The following is a 21,258-nucleotide window of genomic DNA, read 5'->3' as shown; positions in this document are numbered from 1 at the left end:
CTGCTAGTTCTTATCACAAACCTATCTATGGTGGTTCCAGGAGGTAAAGGTTTTTTCTTCCTTTTGGGTGATGGTGGTATGTGGCTGTGGGTGTCTGATGATGATGCTGCTGCTAATGAAGCACTATCCGGGATGGATAACTCTGAAACTGTAGAACAGGATGATGGTGATCTTGGAGGTGGATAGTTTCCAGAATCCATGAATTCCCCTAAACAAAAAAAGTCAATGCTGTTATTTTATTGTTTATTATACAATTTCTGCTTATTGTACACAACACATCACTGCCCCTGCCCCAAAAGGAATATTTGTTTTTCTTCATAACTGTACCAAATGACAGTAACATGCAGTAATAATAAGAAATATAATTTTTCTCACACATGACAGTTCAGTCTTTAGAAATAGGATTCAATAAAAATGTTTACCAACCTGAAGATCCTGCCTGTTCAGAAGTGTTTCTTTGGTCATCTTCATCACCGCACTTCTCATGATGTTGCCTCATTCGCGCCACCAGGCCTTGCATCTTTGTTGCATCGTTTGCATTTTGCACGCATGCCTGCCTTACCGATAGGCGAAGGAGCTTCATTAAAATATTCCCAAACTGGGTCTCTTTTACGGCCTGCTGCCATTATAAGGAAAGAATGTAATAAACCTCAGATCGTACACACAAACAGATCCAGACTTGTCTGTCTGTGGCTATGCTGCAGTATTGTGCTCAAAGTTTCACTTTCATTTTCTTGTCTGCTTGCCCTTCCTCCTCCTCACACTTAGATTCACATTCTTCTTGTGTTGTGCAGATCTATTCCACTCCAAACAATCAGAAACATATTGTCTAACTTCTTGGACTTGGCACTGAAGGGGTTGATTCTGTATTCATAGGTTTGTAGAACAATAGGATTAAGGTCTTTTTCTCAACTCTGTTCATGTTGTAATATTTGTGCCGTGAAGAAGAGGCTGGGACCTCTGCGGAGTCAAATTCAGTTTTGAGAACTGCGTAAGTAAAGCGAGCGTCTGTGATAATATAGGAGAGAAACTGCCCACTTATCCTACAGAAACCTCTGGAAGAGCATGGCATTGTCAATGTTACAGATATACAGCCTTTATTCTACTGAGTTAAACAACTCCGCTTTATCTCATGATGGAAGAACCTTTGGATGGTAAAATATTTTCCTCAAAAAGCAGTTTATTGAAAAAAATCCGATTTAAATCAAAAAATCCGATTTAAATCAAAAAAATCTGATTTTTTTTTTTTTTTATTTTTTTTTTTAAAAAAAACATTGATTTTTATCCACCCTGTCTTCTGTGAGTGCCGGCACTCTGTCTGCTTCCACAGGAAGTGAGCCATGGCAGCGTCAGGGGTCATCAGTTTACCCTGCAATACCATGGCATCACATTGGCGCTCTGTGATTGCGTCATGGGGCCGCCGATGGTGGCTGGGAACAGCACGATCCCCGCCGCAGCCATTTAAATTGCTCTGACAGTATTTGACAGCGCGATCTAAGGAGTTAACAGGTGCTGGGTGGATCTGCAATCCATTTGTGCCTGTTAGCAACACGTCTGCTGATCAGATCAGCAGACATGTGAGGGGAATACTACGGGCTCCAGCAGCAGGCAGGCGACCAAGGACATCCCTGCACATTGGTTGTAAAGGGTGTCTTTGGGTGTCGTCGCTTTAAAGGGAACCTGTCATCAGAAATTTAGCTATAAAGCTAAAAGTTTCGTCCTCTGCAGCTCCTGGGCTGCATTCTAGGAAGCTTCCTATAGTTTTTGTGCCCCTTTTATTCCAAAATAAATACTTTACAAACTTGTACCTTTTCGTATGCAAATTTCTTAAATCTTCCATGGGGGCGGGCTGCCTGATGTACGTTGCTGTCCTCCTGCCGATTTACGCCGCCCCCAAACGCTGAATTTCAAACCCCAGGACGCCACCCCTGGGCGCCCGTGGTCCCGCGCATGCGCTGTGCTACTGTAGCGGTGCCGTGCACTGTGTGCACGTGTGACCACTAGTGACACTTTGCGCGGGCACGAGGTTGTGGGCGGCGCTGTGAGTGTCATCAGCAAGTGCCGCCCATAACCTCGTGACCGCACTTTCCCCTCTTCCTCCAGCGTTCTGCGCAAACGCTCGCTGGCCAGATGACCGGACGTCACCTCATTCCCATCCTGCTCAGCAGCAGGAAATAGATGGGAGGAGCGGACGGAGCAGTTGGTGCCCGCGCAAAAGCGTCACCAGCGGTCACACGTGCACGCAGTGCACGGCACCGCTACAGTAGCACAGCGCATGCGCGGGACCACGGGCGCCCAGGGGCGGCGTCCTGAGGTTTGAAATTCAGCGTTCGGGGGCGGCGTAAATCGGCAGGAGGACAGCAACGTACATCAAGCAGCCCGCCCCCATGGAAGATTTAAGAAATTTGCATACGAAAAGGTACAAGTTTGTAAAGTATTTATTTTGGAATAAAAGGGGCCACAAAAACTATAGGAAGCTTCATAGAATGCAGCCCAGGAGCTGCAGAGGGGGGAACTTTTAGGTTTATAGCTAAATTTCTGATGACAGGTTCACTTTAATTCTTTAAGACCCTTTGGTCAAAAACACAGGTTTAGCATTACACACACACACACACACACACACATTTATATCTATAAAGCCTAAATTGTGGGGCGCCAAATCTCGTGAAGAGGGGGGAAGGAGATTAAGTTTTAATGCCTGTAGTATTTGTAGTTTGGTGCTAAAGAAGGGCTATGCAAAATTTTACTCAAATCGGGTGAAAATTGTGGGGGTTTTTTATTCAACGTGCTACCACACACCGATTTTCTGCTTTAGATATACGTATATAGATAGCAGTGTTTCTTTCCGTTTCATTGAAGCAACAATGCCATCTGCGCTTATACCTTCTCTCTGGGATAGGCAAAACAGCAAGTTCTTCCTCACCTTTATGAAAATGCCGGGAGTTGAATCTTCAGCTTGTAATTTTTTAGTACTGTAAATGGGTGATAAAGCAATTTCTTCAATACAGCTACCTGTGTCCACTGACCTTCATTTAGTGTTACCTGAGGATTGGCCATGTCTATAAGAAAGGGTTTCAGCTCCATCAATCACTCAATCATTAACCACTTCAGAAACTTTGACTTAGGGGTGCTTCACACATAGCGAGATCGCTACCGAAATCGCTGCTACGGCACGGTTTTGGTGACGCAACAGTGACCTCATTAGCGATCTCGCTGTGTGTGACACTGAGCAGCGATCTGGCCCCTGCTGCGAGATCGCTGCTCGTTACACACAGCCCTGGTTCGTTTTCTTCAAAGGCGCTCTCCCGCTGTGACACACAGATCGCTGTGTGTGACAGCGAGAGAGCGACGAAATGAAGCGAGCAGGGAGCAGGAGCCGGCATCTGGCAGCCTGCGGTAAGCCGTAACCAGGGTAAACATCGGGTAACCAAGGTGGTTACCCGATATTTACCTTAGTTACCAGCCTCCGCAGCTCTCACGCTGCCTGTGCTGCCGGCTCCGGCTCTCTGCACATATAGCTGCAGTACACATCGGGTTAATTAACCCGATGTGTAGTGTAGCTAGGAGAGCAAGGAGCCAGCGCTAAGCAGTGTGCGCGGCTCTCTGCTCTCGCGGTTATGATCGCTGCTTCGGCTGCTGTGTTTGACAGCTAAGCAGCGATCATAACAGCGACTTACAAGGTCGCTGTTACGTCACAGAAAATGGTGACGTAACAGCGACCTCGTTGTCGCTGTCGCTATGTGTGAACCAGCCCTTACCGGTATGTCCAAGATCGTGTCGTTCCCTTTGATGCAGGCTCACACGCTGAGTCCCCACCTTTCCCTGCAGAGTGACTAATCTGATCAGTTGACATGGGCCTGTAACAGGGGCTGGCAGATAATAGATCCGCCCGCCTCTGTTAACTCATTAAATCCCGCTGTCAATCTCTGACAGCGGTATTTAAAGGGAACCTGTCATCAGAAATTTAGCTTGAAACCTAAAAGTTTCCCCCTCTGCAGCTCGTGGGCTGCATTCTAGGAAGATTCCTGTACTTTTTGTGGCCCCTTTTAAACCAAATTAAATACTTTATAAACTTGTACCTTTTGCTATGTAAATTTTGTAAATCGTCCATGGGGGCGGGCTCTCTGCTGACCGTTGCTGTTCCTCCAGCACATTGACGCAGTCCCCCCCCTGCTCCGTTTCATCCATCAGGACGCCGCCCACTGCGCCCGAGGTGCCGCCCACGCCAGGATCGCTGGTGACGTGTGTCACAAGCACGAGATTATGGGCGGCGCTGTGATTGCATCGCAAGTGCCCGCCATAATCTCGTGGAAGCACTTTCCCCCACTGCCCCCAGCGTTCTGCGCAAGCGCTCGCCGGCCAAATGACCCGATGTCACCTCCTTCCCATCTTACCCTGCAGCAGGGCAAGATGGGAAAGAGGTGACGTCGGGTCATCTGGCCAGCAAGCGCTTGCGCAGAACGCTGGAGGAAGAGGGGAAAGTGCGGTCACGAGGTTATGGGCGGCACTTGCTGATGACACTCACAGCGCCGCCCATAACCTCGTGCCTGCGCATAACGTCACCAGCAGTCACATGTGCACACAGTGCACAGTACCGCTACAGTCGCACAGTTCATCTGCAGGACCACGGGCGCCCAGGGGCGGCGTCCTGAGATATGAAATTCAGCGTTGGGGGGCGGCGTAAATCTGCTGGAGGAACAGCAACGGTCAGCAGAGAGCCCGCCCCCATGGACGATTTACAAAATTTACATAGCAAAAGGTATAAGTTTATAAAGTATTTACCGTATTTTTCGCTTTATAAGACGCACCGGAATATAAGACGCACCCCAAACTTAGACATAAAAAAAGGTAAAAAAAAGAAAAATGGGGTCCGTCTTATACTCCGGTGTTCTCTTACCGGAGGGGGGCAGCAGTGGTGGTGAAGCGGGGTCACAGGAGGCACAGGTTGTGCTGGCAGGCGCGGCAGGTCAGTGGCAGCGGGGTCCGTGGTTGCAGGTGCCGTGGCGTCCGTGGTTGCAGGCGCGGTGGCGTCCGCGGTGGCAGGATCCGTGGGGTCCGTGGTGGCGGCAGCAGCCGTGGCGTGTGAGCCGTGCAGCAGGCCGGTGCAGTGAGTGTCCGCGCTCCCGGTTCAGTGGTGGCAGCGGCGGCGGCGACTGCTCAGTGGTGGCAGGGACTGCTCAGTGGTGGAGTGTGTCCGCGGTCCCGGTTCAGTGGTGGCAGCGGCGGCGACGGCTCAGTGGTGGGAGCGGCGGTAACTGCTCAGTGGTGGCAGCGGCAGGGTCTGCTCAGTGGTGGCGTGTGTCCGCGGTCCCGGTTCAGTGGTGGCAGCGGCGGCGGCGGCTCAGTGGTGGGAGCGGCGGCAACTGCTCAGTGGTGGCAGCGGCAGGGACTGCTCAGTGGTGGCGTGTGTCCGCGGTCCCGGTTCAGTGGTGGCAGCGGCGGCGGCTCAGTGGTGGGAGCGGCGGCGACGGCTCAGTGGTGGAGTGTGTCCGCGGTCCCGATTCAAGTAATGGCGCCCGGAGTGACGCATGCGCAGATGGAGCTCTCATCCAAGGGCTCCATCTGCGCACGCGCTGACTCCCGGAGCAGCGCGTGCGCAGATGGAGCTCTAAATCCAAGAGCTCCACCGGCGCCATCATTTGAAAGTGGGACCGCGGACAACTGGTAAGCTGCACAGCCGCCCGCCCCGCATGCACAGAGTGGCAGCCAGCAGGCTGCCCGCCCACTCTGCGTACAAGCCGCCGGGTACCTGTGCTTGCGTGCGGTGGCAGCCGGGTACCCATGGCTGTGTGCGGGCGGCAGATGGGTGACTGTGTGAGGGCGGCAGCCGGGTACCTACACGGGCACCCGACTGCCGCTCGCACACAGCACCCGGCTGCCGCCCGCACACAGCCATGGGTACCCGTCTGCCACCGCATGCAAGCACAGGTACCTGGCTGCCGACCCCACACAGCACCCGCTGCCGCCCGCACACAGCCACGGGTACCCGGCTGCCGCTGCATGCAAGTACAGGTACCCGGCCGCTTGCATGCAGCCACAGGCACCCGCCCGATCGCCTCAGACAGGACCCCCCCCCCGCTACCGCTTTATAAGACGCACCCCCCATTTTCCTCCCAAAATTTGGGGAGGAAAAGTGCGTCTTATAAAGCGAAAAATACGGTAATTTGGTTTAAAAGGGGCCACAAAAAGTACAGGAACCTTGCTAGAATGCAGCCCAGGAGCTGCAGAGGGGGACACTTTTAGGTTTCAAGCTAAATTTCTGATGACAGGTTCCCTTTAACGCTTTCCCGCAGGGTCATGCCCGCTCTTATCTGCCACGCCGTGATGTAATTGTGGGGCGCCGATGGGTTGTCAGTGTCTGGCTTGACCCACGTGTATGTCATGACGTAGTTTTTGTGAACGCCAGCTAGCGAACAGCACAAGCGATCAGAGTATCGCAGCTTCAAGTCTCCTAAGAGAACTAGTAAAAACAAGAACTTAAAAAGAAAAAATGTTTTAAAATTCTGGAAAGAAAAATTCAGAAGTTCAAATCACCCCCGTTTTGCCCCATTGAAAATCAAACAATAAAAATACACGTATTTGGTATCGCCACTATCAGAAGTGTACGATTTATCAAAATATAAAGTCAATTAATTTGATCGGTAAACAACGTAACAATAAAAAAAGAAAAACACCAGATTTACGTTTTTTGGGGGGGGTTTGGCCGCAGCAAAACTGTAATAAATTGAAATAAGAGGTAATCAAAACATTGCATCTACACAAAAATGGTATTTGTAAAAACTTCCACTCAGGGCGCAAAAATGAAGCCATCATACGAAGCTGTCTACAAATTCGTACTGACCTGGGGCATCAGATTGCCAGGTTAGTTTTACCGTATAGTGAACATGGTAAATAAAAAAATCCAAACAATTTGTCGAAGTGCACCTTTTTGCAATTTCACCACACTTGGAATTTTTTCCAAATTTTGCAGTACAATACATTGTAAAATTAATGGTTTCATTCAAAAGTACAACTCATCCCACAAAAAATATGGCTATGTTGATGGGAAAACAAACAAGTTATGGCTCTTGGAAGAAGGGAAGGGGGGAAAAAAAAGTAAAATCGCCGTGCCGAGTGGTAAAGGAGTTAAAAAGATACTGCCCGACTGGGGGGCTTGATTTACAATTGCCCCTTTCCCACCACATCTCTTCAAGATGGAATCTGTTTTAGGGGTACTGGCAGCAATACTAGGAGTTTTGAGATGAGTCCATGCATTCCTTTTTTTCCTAGTGCCTTTTTCCTCTGGTCTGTAGAGGAGGCGCTTGCTTAATGACTTATATACATAAAGTGCAGCACCGATTCATCTCCTCTAAAAGATTAGATCCTCAGATCAGGAATACGACAGACTTTTGTAGGACATTTTCATAATTTTCTCAAATTTTATAACAAAAATATTCAGCGCATACTGCATTGAACTACTGTACCCAATTTATTATATATTTTTAGCAGTCAGTCCATTTGTATTCCGACTTCACCAAAATAGACATTGACTTTGACTCCACAACACTGGTTTTAGTGCATTTTCTCTCCTTAACCATTGTGAAAATGAAAAATTTGAGGATTAAGGTACATTTTGTGTGAAGAATGTGAATTTTCAGATCTTCATTTTATGTTAATTCCTGCAGGATTAGGCTATGTTCACATTTCCGTTGTTTTGCATCAGTCACATGCGTTGCTTGACACTTGTGACTGATGCGTTGTACAATGGATGACAATAATTGGAATTAGAAAGCGGATTCCGTTGTAAAACGAGAGAGAGAATGATCAGCTAATCGCTCACAATAGCCGGCCGCCGGCTTTTGAGAGCGATCAGATGATCTCCCGGCGGCCGGCTATTGTGAACGATCAGCTGATCGCTCTCATTAGCCAGCCGCCAGGCGATCAGCTGATCGCTCACAGAAGGCGGCCGCCGGGTGAGCAGCTGATCGCTCACAGAAGGCGGCCGCCGGGTGAGCAGCTGATCGCTCACAGAAGGCGGCCGCCGGGTGAGCAGCTGATCGCTCACAGAAGGCGGCCGCCGGGTGAGCAGCTGATCGCTCACAGAAGGCGGCCGCTGGGTGAGCAGCTGATCGCTCACAGAAGGCGGCCGCCGGGTGAGCAGCTGATCGCTCACAGAAGGCGGCTGCCGGGCGATCAGCTGATCGTTTGGCCGCCGAGAGAGAGCATGCACAGTGAAATCATAAGGATTCCGCTGTTCAAAAAACGTTCCTGCTGCCCGACGGTCAGTCGTTCCATGACTGATCAATCGAGCAGAGGATGCAACGCAAGGGCATCAGTCACAATCCTCCGCTCATATAAGTCTATGGGAAACAACGGAATCCGCCAAACTGATTGCGTTGTTTATCAGAGCGGCGGATTGTGACTGATGCAAAACGGAAATGTGAACCTAGCCTTAGCAAACTTCTTGAATGCCATTTTGAATACTTTTGAGGGGTGCAGTTTAGCATATTAAATTAGCGGATTCTTTTTAAAGTCACTTCATAACTGAATAGGCATGTCAAAAATTATATAGATTTTTTTTTTTTTTTTTTTTTAGAAAAAAAAAAAAAAGTTGCTACAAAACTTTTAACATATCTAATATCTAGAAGGAATAAAAAAAAGCTTGAAAAGACATATAGCAAATGTTAATTTTGTGTCGTAAGAGTATGTTACATAATCATAAAATTTACCATTTGAAAATTGTAAATATTATTTTCATAAATAAACTCACCTCCTAAATTTACCACCATCTTGGGGCGAAGTGTCACAGACAAGTCTCCGTTTCACCTGGATTTGAAGAATCAAGATCGCAGATTTGAAAAATTAGACTATTGGGAAAAGGCTACTTTACACGCTGCGATATCGGTCCCGATATCGCTAGCGTGGGTACCCGCCCCCATCTGTTGTACGACACGGGCAAATCGCTGCCCGTGCCGCACAACATCGCGCAGACCCGTCACACACTTACCTGCCCGGCGACGTCGCTGTGACCGGCAAACTGACTCCTTTCTAAGGGGGCGGTCCGTGCGGCGTCACAGCGACTTCACTGAGCGGCCGCCCAATAGAAGCGGAGGGGCGGAGATGAGTGGCTGGAACATCCCGCCCACCTCCTTCCTTCCTCATAGTGGCCGGGAGGCAGGTAAGGAGAGGTTCCTCATTCCTGCGGCGTCACACATAGCGATGTGTGCTGCCGCAGGAGCGACGAACTACATCGTTACTGCTGCAGTAACGATAATCGAGAATGGACCCCCATGTCACCGATGAGCGATTTTGCACATTTTTGCAACGATGCAAAATCGCTCATCGGTGTCACACGCAGCAACATCGCTAATGCGGCCGGATGTGCGTCACAAATTCCGTGACCCCAACAACTCCGCATTAGCGATGTCGCAGCGTGTAAAGCCCCATAAAGTCAAAACTGGCTTAACCTGTAAAGGGTTAAAGTGTTACTAAACTTTTTATTTTTTTTCTTTATTTAAAGGGAATCAGTCAGCAGATTTTTGCTATGTAAGCTGAAGCCAGCATGCTGCAAGGGTTAACACAAAGTTCATGCATGCCTGTTTTGTCACAGTCTGATCTTTTGTTTATTTGCTATGTTTGTTTAAGCAGCAGGACCTTTATTACAAGACTTCAACTCATGTGCGGAGCAGTCACGCCACCTGCTATGATTGACGCATCACGGTCAATGTACAATCTCTATTGAGAGCCTGGTGTGGGCGGGACAGCTCTCTGGACTCTGCTACATGAATAAAGCTAAAAATTCTGATTGTGTCAGAATAACTGCAGCCAGCAATCCAAGTGATACAGCATTGGATTCAAACTCTCCTTGCCTATATCATGCTGCTCTCAGATAAGGTCACAAAAACCTGCTGACAGATTCCCTTTAAGTATTGATCAACCTTTGCTAAGACTGGTAATTTCAATGAAAAATGTGTTACTATTAAATGCCATCAATATATTTAACTACTTCGGAACTGCACATGAACAATAAACTGTGGTTTACTCAGCAGTAGTGTTGAGCGTACCCGAACTGTAAAAATCCGGATCCGCGCGGTTTCAGCGTCCAATCTGGGTCCGACCCGGACGCGGGAATTCGGCTGCACGATCCGGATTTTTTTTTTCTCTCTCTCTCTTTTTCTCTTTTTCTCTCTTTCTCTCTCTTTCGCTCTCTGTCGCTCTCTGTCGCTCTCTTTCTCTCTCTTTCTCTCTTTGTCTCTCTCCTCCCCATTCTCTTACATGGGTCCGGATTCCAGATCGGATCCGGACTTCTTTTCCAACCCCCGACGGTCCCGGATTATTACAACTTCGCTCAACTCTACTCAGCAGTTCTGTGCTAAAACATCACTGCATAGTAGAGCAGCTGCACAAATTGAGCAGCTTCAGAAGCAAGGAGCCGACTGTCATATACAAACTAACTCCCCTTAGAGAAGGCAGAGACTGTATATTACTGTCTCTGCTTTCTGCATATACAAAGCTGAACAAATTCTGTGTATACAGTATAGGAAATGCTGACCTACAGTAGAACCAGTGATCATAATTGCTGGGTATACTGAAGGAGTAGGAGCTGTGCTGAGTCCTAGCAGATCCAGTCATTTCTGCTATGCAGCTAAAAGGCTGACTTGCCCTGTAACTGGGTCTAGTATTCCAAACCCATTTACAGGGGAAATCAGATTTATTTCTTTAATTTTTAAAAGTACTGAAATGTTCCCCAAATGTCTTGTATTGCCCTTATTGGGGGCACAATGTGTGAAATGACAATAAGCAGGGAACAAAAATAAACAAAACAAGCAGAGACCAATCCAGATTTTTGAGGAAAAAATACATATCCAGTACATTGTAAATTTTAGTTCCCTTTTCATAACAATTATGTATTTTATTGGTTCTTTGCCATTTAAAAAAGGAAAGACTGTGAAAAACAGGCAAATCATTCATTTTGCTCGTGGGTCTCACCCCTCTTCCCCCCCCCTTTGGAAAAAAAAAAAGCACATAAACACAACATAAAAATTAAACCCCATGTATCAAAAAAGGGTGCAAAAAATGAATTTCTGAATGAGAGAAAATGAATAGCTTTTTAAACCTCATGTATAGCTGCACCTGAAAATGTAGCTGGTCAGGAATGAGGGTTAATGGCCCCATCCTGAATGTATTTAAATCTATCGATATCTGAAATGACTTTCTCCTCTGATAAAGGGATGGTAGAGCTGATTTTTAGCTTTGCTGCCGGCGGTGAAGATGGAAATGGTGGCCCTCCTGAAGTTCAATGTATACACGTAGTGAAAGAACACAATTTTAGTGATTTTAAAATTTTACGGTACCGTATTTTTTCGGAGGAGGAAAGTAGGAAGATAAAATTTTAAGCAAAAAATGTAGTCATGACACACTGTTATGGGGCAAGGATCTGCTGCTGACACTGTTATGGGGGTAATGTCCCCAAATTCTCTACAAAGGTACCCAATCCTGGTAATGATCCTCCTGCCTTGTATATGATCCCCATCCTTGTATATATGTACCCCATCCTGGTATATGCCCTTATCCTGCTATATACTGGCATCCTGCTATATACCCCCATCCTGCTATATACTGCCATCCTGGAATATGCCCTCATCCTGCTATATACCCCCATCCATCCTGCTATATACCCCTATCTATCCTGCTATATACCCCTATCTATCCTGCTATATACCCCCATCCATCCTGCTATATGGCCCCATCCATCCTGCTATATACCCCCACCTGATATGGCATGTATCCTGTGTCTCCCCTGTCTGTGGCTACAGCAGCGCCGCTGATCTGTGAGCAGCCGTCACCTTTGTCTGCAGCATCGCTCGTCCTCCTGTCAGCTGACCTGCGTGGAGACTAGCTCACCGCTCTCTACACAGATCAGCTATATTCACTGCACCCTGCGCTAATGATAATGCGTGGGGGGCAGTGAATACAGCCGCACATGATCACTCCAGGCTGTAGTTGCCAGGGGTGATCATGCGGGGCTGGCTGTTAATTATGCGCGCACCCCCCGCCCACCTGTCAGCGCTGAGGGATAATGGGCAGGAGGACAGGCATGCATATGTAATGAGCGGGCCCACGTGGTCACGGCAGGCGCTGCTATAGCCTGCTCATGGCCCCGATCAGGGCCGGCTCCAGGTTTTTGTGGGCCCCGGGCGGAAGAGTCTCACTGGGCCCCATCCACATACAGACACGCACACACACATACAGACACGCACACACACATACAGACACACACGCACACACACATACAGACACGCACACACACACACAGACAGACATACACACACATACAGACACGCACACACACATACAGACACACACGCACACACACATACAGACACGCACACACACACATACAGACACACACGCACACACACAGACAGACATACGCACACACACATACAGACACGCACACACACATACAGACACGCACACACACATACAGACACGCACACACACATACAGACACGCACACACACATACAGGCATACGCACATATACATATTTGAAGACAAACTCACAAAAATACTTATAAACAGACAAATCTATAGTCATACACACTGACATACATAGATACACATCATTGCATACAGACACATACCCGCTTGTCTCCATCTAGCTCCTCCTAGACATGTGGCTGTGCTGCATGATGGTCGTAACAGACATGGCCGTGCACAGTGCACACTGACACTGCTGTATATACATCACAGGAGGGGCAGGGGGTATAGACATTACTGGGGGGCATAGATGTTACTGGAGTAGCAAACAGCTCTGGGGGTATACACATTACTGGGGTGGATTGCACATACGGCTCTGGGGGGCTGCACACATGGCTATGGGGGGCGCACGCACAGCTCTAATCCATACATACTGTATACACACAGCTCTACTACACACACCCCTTGATAGCACTGTTGCACACATCTCTGCTGCATATGTACAGACACAAACACACACACACAGCTCTGCTGCATATATACACATCACTGCTGACCGAAGACTATATATACACACAGCTTTGCTGCACACATCTCTGCTACGCTGCCCAAACAGCACATAGTCATAAAGCTCTGCTGCCCAGAGTAAATACACACTCTGCTGCCCAAAGAGTATATATACACACAGCTCTGCTGCAGACACACACTCGGCTCTGCTTCACCCGGACACACACTCGGCTCTGCTTCACCCAGACACACACTCGGCTCTGCTTCACAAAGACACACACTCGGCTCTGCTTCACCCAGACACCCACTCGGCTTTGCTTCACCCAGACACCCACTCGGCTCTGCTTCACCCAGACACACACTCGGCTCTGCTTCACCCAGACACACACTCGGCTCTGCTTCACCCAGACACACACTCGGCTCTGCTTCACCCAGACACACACTCGGCTCTGCTTCACCCAGACACACACTCGGCTCTGCTTCACCCAGACACACACTCGGCTCTGCTTCACCCAGACACACACTCGGCTCTGCTTCACCCAGACACACACTCGGCTCTGCTTCACCCAGACACACACTCGGCTCTGCTCCACCCAGACACACACTCGGCTCTGCTCCACCCAGACACACACTCGGCTCTGCTCCACCCAGACACACACTCGGCTCTGCTCCACCCAGACACACACTCGGCTCTGCTCCACCCAGACACACACTCGGCTCTGCTTCACCCAGACACACACTCGGCTCTGCTTCACCCAGACACACACTCGGCTCTGCTCCACCCAGACACACACTCGGCTCTGCTCCACCCAGACACACACTCGGCTCTGCTCCACCCAGACACACACTCGGCTCTGCTTCACCCAGACACACACTCGGCTCTGCTCCACCCAGACACACACTCGGCTCTGCTTCACCCAGACACACACTCGGCTCTGCTCCACCCAGACACACACTCGGCTCTGCTCCACCCAGACACACACTCGGCTCTGCTCCACCCAGACACACACTCGGCTCTGCTCCACCCAGACACACACTCGGCTCTGCTCCACCCAGACACACACTCGGCTCTGCTCCACCCAAACACACACTCGGCTCTGCTTCACCCAGACACACACTCGGCTCTGCTTCACCCAGACACACACTCGGCTCTGCTTCACCCAGACACACACTCGGCTCTGCTTCACCCAGACACACACTCGGCTCTGCTTCACCCAGACACACACTCGGCTCTGCTTCACCCAGACACACACTCGGCTCTGCTTCACCCAGACACACACTCGGCTCTGCTTCACCCAGACACACACTCGGCTCTGCTTCACCCAGACACACACTCGGCTCTGCTTCACCCAGACACACACTCGGCTCTGCTCCACCCAGACACACACTCGGCTCTGCTCCACCCAGACACACACTCGGCTCTGCTCCACCCAGACACACACTCGGCTCTGCTCCACCCAGACACACACTCGGCTCTGCTCCACCCAGACACACACTCGGCTCTGCTCCACCCAGACACACACTCGGCTCTGCTCCACCCAGACACACACTCGGCTCTGCTCCACCCAGACACACACTCGGCTCTGCTCCACCCAGACACACACTCGGCTCTGCTCCACCCAGACACACACTCGGCTCTGCTTCACCCAGACACACACTCGGCTCTGCTCCACCCAGACACACACTCGGCTCTGCTTCACCCAGACACACACTCGGCTCTGCTCCACCCAGACACACACTCGGCTCTGCTCCACCCAGACACACACTCGGCTCTGCTCCACCCAGACACACACTCGGCTCTGCTCCACCCAGACACACACTCGGCTCTGCTCCACCCAAACACACACTCGGCTCTGCTTCACCCAGACACACACTCGGCTCTGCTTCACCCAGACACACACTCGGCTCTGCTTCACCCAGACACACACTCGGCTCTGCTTCACCCAGACACACACTCGGCTCTGCTTCACCCAGACACACACTCGGCTCTGCTTCACCCAGACACACACTCGGCTCTGCTTCACCCAGACACACACTCGGCTCTGCTTCACCCAGACACACACTCGGCTCTGCTTCACCCAGACACACACTCGGCTCTGCTTCACCCAGACACACACTCGGCTCTGCTTCACCCAGACACACACTCGGCTCTGCTTCACCCAGACACACACTCGGCTCTGCTTCACCCAGACACACACTCGGCTCTGCTTCACCCAGACACACACTCGGCTCTGCTTCACCCAGACACACACTCGGCTCCGCTTCACCCAGACACACACTCGGCTCTGCTTCACCCAGACACACACTTACTGTTGTAGTTATCTCCTTTTAATGCAAGGGGTTTTAGATTATGATGGGACATGATTTGAGACATGTGCAAACGCGGCTCTGGGGGCCCCACACACTTGGCTCTGGGGGGCCCCACACACTCGGCTCTGGGGGACAGCACATAGTTGGGGGCCAGGACATACATCTCAGGGGGAAAAAAGCCCATGCAGCTCACTGGGGCCCATAAATCGGGGGGCGGGGAGGGTTGTAGAACATACCACTCAAATCACTGTGGAGAGGGGGCCCACACAGCGCTGAAGGGCAGCGTTGTGCTGGGGGTCGCTGGCTGGCACTGTTCCTTGTCTTCATCTGTGGGACAGTGACTGGAGCAGGACGCTGTGTGATAGCTCCGCCCACAGATGAAGTTCAGAAAATGAGTTTACAGGGAACGCTGTGGACAGCGTGCCTTAAAGGGACAGCACCTGCAGTTTCCTGCAGAGGACTGTGGTACCCAGAACTCGCGAATGGGCCCCCCCGGCTGTCCAGGGCCCCGGCATTTGCCCGGGTATGCCGGGTGGTGACGCCGGCCCTGCCCCCGATGACCCGCTCCACCGCAGCACCCTCATTCCCCGCAGCCACATTCAGACTATAAGACGCACCCCCCGCTTTCCCCCTACATTTTGAGGAAAAAAAGTGCGTTTTATAGTCCGAAAAATACGGCATTCATTCTATGATAAAAATGGTCCAGGTCAGTGCAATTAAGAACTAAAGGCATCATAAATCTGACACTGCCTCTGTTATTTCAGCTAGATATGTGTTACTCAGAAACTCCACAGCATTCTAGAAAAACACACCCATATATTTAAAAGCCAGACTGACCATGTGGCAGAGATGATTGGTCTAAAAGGTGTGTGTGTGTGTGTGTGTGTGTGTGTGTGTTGGGAGAAACCTGTCACTCAAGGATAATAGGATGCGGGAAAAGCCCCCACGGACCAGCGTCTTGGTCAGCTGAGCCACGTGGTCCTCTCCCGGCTTTTAAGGTGTGTTATTTCTAGCACTGTAGCATTTCAGTGTAAAACATACCTGACTAAAATGACAGTCAGTGTCTGATTCAGGCTAATGGTTCGGGCAGCATAAATAGGCTGGTATGTTGACTTTTAAATTTTTTATTTTTTTTTTTTCCTCAGAGAAAGGTCATTCTGTTTTGGAAGACCCAGAAGAATCTGAAGGAGACTTTCCCAAGAAGCGGGGAAGGAGGTCATCTCGAGCTAAACAGGTAATTTTTTTTTTAATGTGTTACCCATTCACTGCTTACATAAGTACTTAAAGATTACCTCCTGGGAAACTCTGAGGTGAATACAGACCAAAATATAACGCTTTTTCAAATATATATAATTAGAAAAAAAAAGTTACTCTCCCTTTTTTAAGAGCGGAAGGCTCTCTATTGTCTCACTATTTTAACAACTACGTGAGACGTTTCACTTCTGAGGTAGAAGCTGCACAAAATCTACCCCTAAGCATCTTGTAAACATGGCAGACATGTGCTGCTGTTAATGTTGGATGTAATGCTATAACGAGCAATTTTATACTTCTGCTGTGTATTTTGGAGCAATAGGCAGATGAGGCTAGAACCTGTCACAACTTTTCCTCAGTGTGTCTATTATGGGCCCTGTGTATGCAGTGAAAATCTCAAATTAACCCTGTAGTAGTGGCGCTGCCACCAGTAGTATATTTACCCTTTGCCAACAGCGATTTTCTCTTTTAGTAGCACAGCTCTTTAGAAGCAGCCATGTCTTCATTTTTCACATTAACCTTTTAGAAGCAATTGTCTCTCTTATCTGGGCTGCATGATACACAGATACAACTTATTACAACAATACTAGATTACATTAAGTTCAGGTTCCTAGTTGGAGATGAGGAAATAATGTGCCAGATTTGTGTTTTGTTGATTTGCAGCACATTGGGATGCATTGGTGAATTTACTATACTGGTACTTCACACATTTTTATAATAAATTCTCCAAAAGTGAATCAATTCTCCCTCTCTAATCTATAGAGTAGTGACTCGAAAAAAATCCAAAACAAGTCAAAGGCAACCTGTCGCCAGGATTGTCCCTTATAAGCTGTGGCCATCAGTAAGCTGATCTAAACAGCATTCTAGAATCTATATATATAATTGCCTTATTCTGTCTGTCTGTCTTGCTCCAAAATTGTGTCCTTACGGTGACACAAAGCTGATTGGCCGCTGGGCTCGCCATGGCCCCGCCCCCCCGCACGTATTGGCCGCTCGCCTCGGCTCCGCCCCCCCCCCCACAGATTGGTCGCTCGCCTTGGCCTGGCCCCGCCCTCCGCATGGATTGGCTGCTTGCCCCGGCCCTCCGCACGCATCGCCAGACATAACCTTGCGCTGCTGGGATCGTGACGGAGCCGGTGAACGCTGGTAACCATTATACACATCGGGTAACTAAGGTCCCTTGGTTACCCGATGTGTATCATAGTTACCAGTGTACACCGGCTCCGTCACGATCCCAGCAGCGCCAGACATAATCTTGTGATGCTGGGATCTTGACGGAGCCCATGAACGCTGGTAACCATTATACACATCGGGTAACTAAGGTCCCTTAGTTACCCGATGTGTATCATAGTTACCAGCGTACACCGGCTCCCGGTACACATGTGCAGGGAGCCGGCATTATACTCCTCTCCCCCCAGGACTACTCCTCCTATTATAGTCCTCCTATTATACTCCTCTCTGAGTATAATAGGAGAACTATTATAGCATGGGGGATGTAGCACGATGGGGGGTGCGCAGCATGGGGGATGTAGCACGATGGGGAGTGCGCAGCATGGCGGATGGAGCACGATGGGGGTGCGCAGCATGGGGGATATAGCACGATGGGGAGTGCGCAGCATGGGGGATGTAGCACGATGGGGAGTGCGCAGCATGGGGGATGTAGCACGATGGGGAGTGCGCAGCATGGCGGATGGAGCACGATGGGGGGTGCGCAGCATGGGGGATATAGCACGATGGGGAGTGCGCAGCATGGGGGGATGTAGCACGATGGGGAGTGCGCAGCATGGGGGATGGAGCACGATGGGGAGTGCGCAGCATGGAGGATGGAGCACGATGGGGAGTGCGCAGCATGGGGGATGGAGCACGATGGGGAGTGCGCAGTATTGGGGATGGAGCACGATGGGGAATGCGCAGCATAGGGGATGGAGCACGATGGGGGGTGGGCAGCATGGGGGATGGAGCACGATGGGGTGTGCGCAGCATGGGGGATGGGTCACGATGGGGGTGCGCAGCATTGGGGATGGAGCACGATGGGAGGTGCACACCTCCCCCCAACACACACACACACACACACACACACACACACACACACACACACACACACACACACACACACACACACACACACACACACACACACACACAACACACCACACACACACACTGGGAACCACAAACACCGCCATACACAGACACCCACACACACAGACAACGCCGCACACACACAACACCCAACACACAAACACCGCGGCATACATAAATATAGGCACATGCCGCACAACACACATTTGTGCAAAACATACCTCCCCCCAAAACACACCATACCCACACAAACCGCGCAACACACAGACACACAACGCTACAGACACACAACGCTTCACAAACAACGCAACACACATACAACACCGCTCTCACCCCCCGCCACACCCAGACAACACCCAGAACATGTACAGCGCCCTACTTGGTAACTAGACACAACAACATCTATATATATATATATAGATAGATAGATAGATATATAGATAGATATATATAGATATATATAGATATATATAGATATATATAGATATAGATATATATATAGATATAGATATATATATATATATATATAGATATATATATATATATATATAGATATATATAGATATATATATATATAGATATATATATATATAATATATACAAAAATCATACATGAACTACACAATACGTAAATTCTAGAATACCCGGTGCGTAGAATCGGGCCACCTTCTAGTACTGTATATAAGAGCCCAGACCACGCTGTAGAACATACGAGAAAACACCTTAGGCTATGTGCCCACGGGAGCTCCTAGCTGCGGATATATCCACAGGTATGTCCGCAGGTTTCCCTCAGCAGCTCCCCGGAATCCGCAGCTATACATAGCTGCGGGATTCCAGCAAAATATATGCGGTAAACTTGCGGACATTCATGCGACTTGCCTGCGGAAGTCCCGGCCTCTATCTCCATAGTGGAGGGCCGGGATTTCCACAGGTAAATTCGCAGGAATAATTGACATGCAGTTATGTGTGGCTGCGGGACATCCGCAGCATATTGCGCAGCCGCACATACCGCAGCATTGACACACACACTGCCCATGTCCCATAGGATAACATGGGGAGTGTCTGTACTTGCTGAAACCTGTGGATTTATCTAGAAAATCCAGATAAATCTGCAGCTTTTCCGGGGAAAAATCCACAGGTGTGAGCTCCCGTGGGCACATAGCTTAATAATACCCAGCAAGGGGGCGGTCTGGTCTAATGGGGGTCTCTGCTCTCTTTCTGGCACCTCCTCCATCTTGTGCGATCAACGTCCTCCTGCCCAGCCCCGTGTGCATGACGTGTCCAACGTCACGCACACAGAGTCTCCCATTGCGCTCCTGCACATGCACACTTTGATCTGTCCGGCTGAGGGCAGATCAGAGTACTGCATGCGCAGGCAGTCTTCCTTTCTTCGTGTCCTGCGTATTATAGTACTCTGCTCTTCCCTCACCCGGGCAGATCAAAGTGTGCATGCACAGGAACGCAATGGACATGTCATACACACGGGGCTGGGCAGAAGGACAGCGATCGCACAAGATGGAGAAGGCGCCGGACCAAGAGCAGCGACACCCATGGGACCGGACCACCGTTTTTTTTATGTTATACAGTTTGGCCTGGGCACTTATATTCAGTATTCTGGAACGCTGTATATAAAGGCTCAATAGTGGTGGCTGCATCTTATAAGGGAAAATCCTAGTAACCGGGTCCCTTCAATTCCCTTTTTGGCTCAGAATTTGCCTAGAATTGCAAATTTTGCTAGCACAGTATCTGAATGGCAAAAGGGAGCAGAGTATAAATTATATACTGAGATGTCCCAAAAACGGCACTTTTATGACAAAAACACCAAAAGAGACAATTATGCCAAGACAGAAGTAATCCGGTTTCTACTCATATTCAATAAAATGTAATGTTTATATATATATATATATATATATATATTATAAAAACAAGATGTCAAAATCATATATACATTTTCACAAGACAGACAAAAATTAAAAATATGTACACACATACATGTTTGCTCACCCACCATATCTTTATATATGTATGTGAACACACATTTGTACATATTTTTAATTTTTGTCTGTCTTGTCGGAATCGTGTATATATATTTTTACATGTTGTTTTTATTATATATGTTCAGTAAAATCTGATGTTTTTAATAAATAGAAACAAGATAACTTCTGTCCTGGCATGATTTTCTCTTTAGGTGTTGTTTTCATTTAGATACTGCATTGAATCACCTTTATTCACAGTTGGTATATCCCAGAAAAGAGATTCCCACTCTCACAGTATACTCTAAGGCTATGTGCCCACGTTGCATGTTTTCATGCAGTTACACTGCGATCTGCACCGCAGCGTAACTGCATGCGTCCTGCGTCCCCTGCACAATCTATGGAGATTGTGCAGGAGCCGTGCGCACGTGGCATGTTAGAACGCAGCGATTCGGCTGCTGCCCGAATCGCTGCGTTCTAAGAAGTGACGTCACTTCTTCCGTGCGGTTTGCATGCTGTCTATAGGGAGAGGCAGCATGCAGAGCGCACGTTCTCTGCAGGCACCATGCGCTTCAGAACGCAGCTTTTCAGCTGCGCTCTGAAGCGCACCTTTTAGCTGTGGTGCAGAGCGCACACGTGGGCACATAGCCTAATTGTAAAACCTGCATTTTTGT

At 49.2% G+C, this 21,258-nt stretch overlaps 1 protein-coding gene across 4 annotated transcripts in view; it reads left to right on the top strand.

Moving 5' to 3' along the window:
• The window catches only part of ACIN1 (apoptotic chromatin condensation inducer 1), a 161,094-nt gene that overhangs the window by 93,691 nt on the left and 46,145 nt on the right, over positions 1–21,258 (top strand). For all 4 annotated transcript variants that reach the window (XM_075319379.1, XM_075319371.1, XM_075319394.1 and 1 more), the window contains one exon: positions 16,424–16,512. In XM_075319379.1, the coding sequence (XP_075175494.1) occupies positions 16,424–16,512 (89 nt within the window). The remainder of the gene's footprint in view (positions 1–16,423; positions 16,513–21,258) is intronic.

Source organism: Anomaloglossus baeobatrachus, chromosome 1, assembly GCF_048569485.1.
Source record: "Anomaloglossus baeobatrachus isolate aAnoBae1 chromosome 1, aAnoBae1.hap1, whole genome shotgun sequence".
NCBI classification, from domain to species: Eukaryota; Metazoa; Chordata; class Amphibia; order Anura; family Aromobatidae; genus Anomaloglossus; species Anomaloglossus baeobatrachus.
The sequence above is the reverse complement of the archived record's forward strand: the minus strand, read 5'-3'. Positions and strand labels throughout refer to the sequence as shown.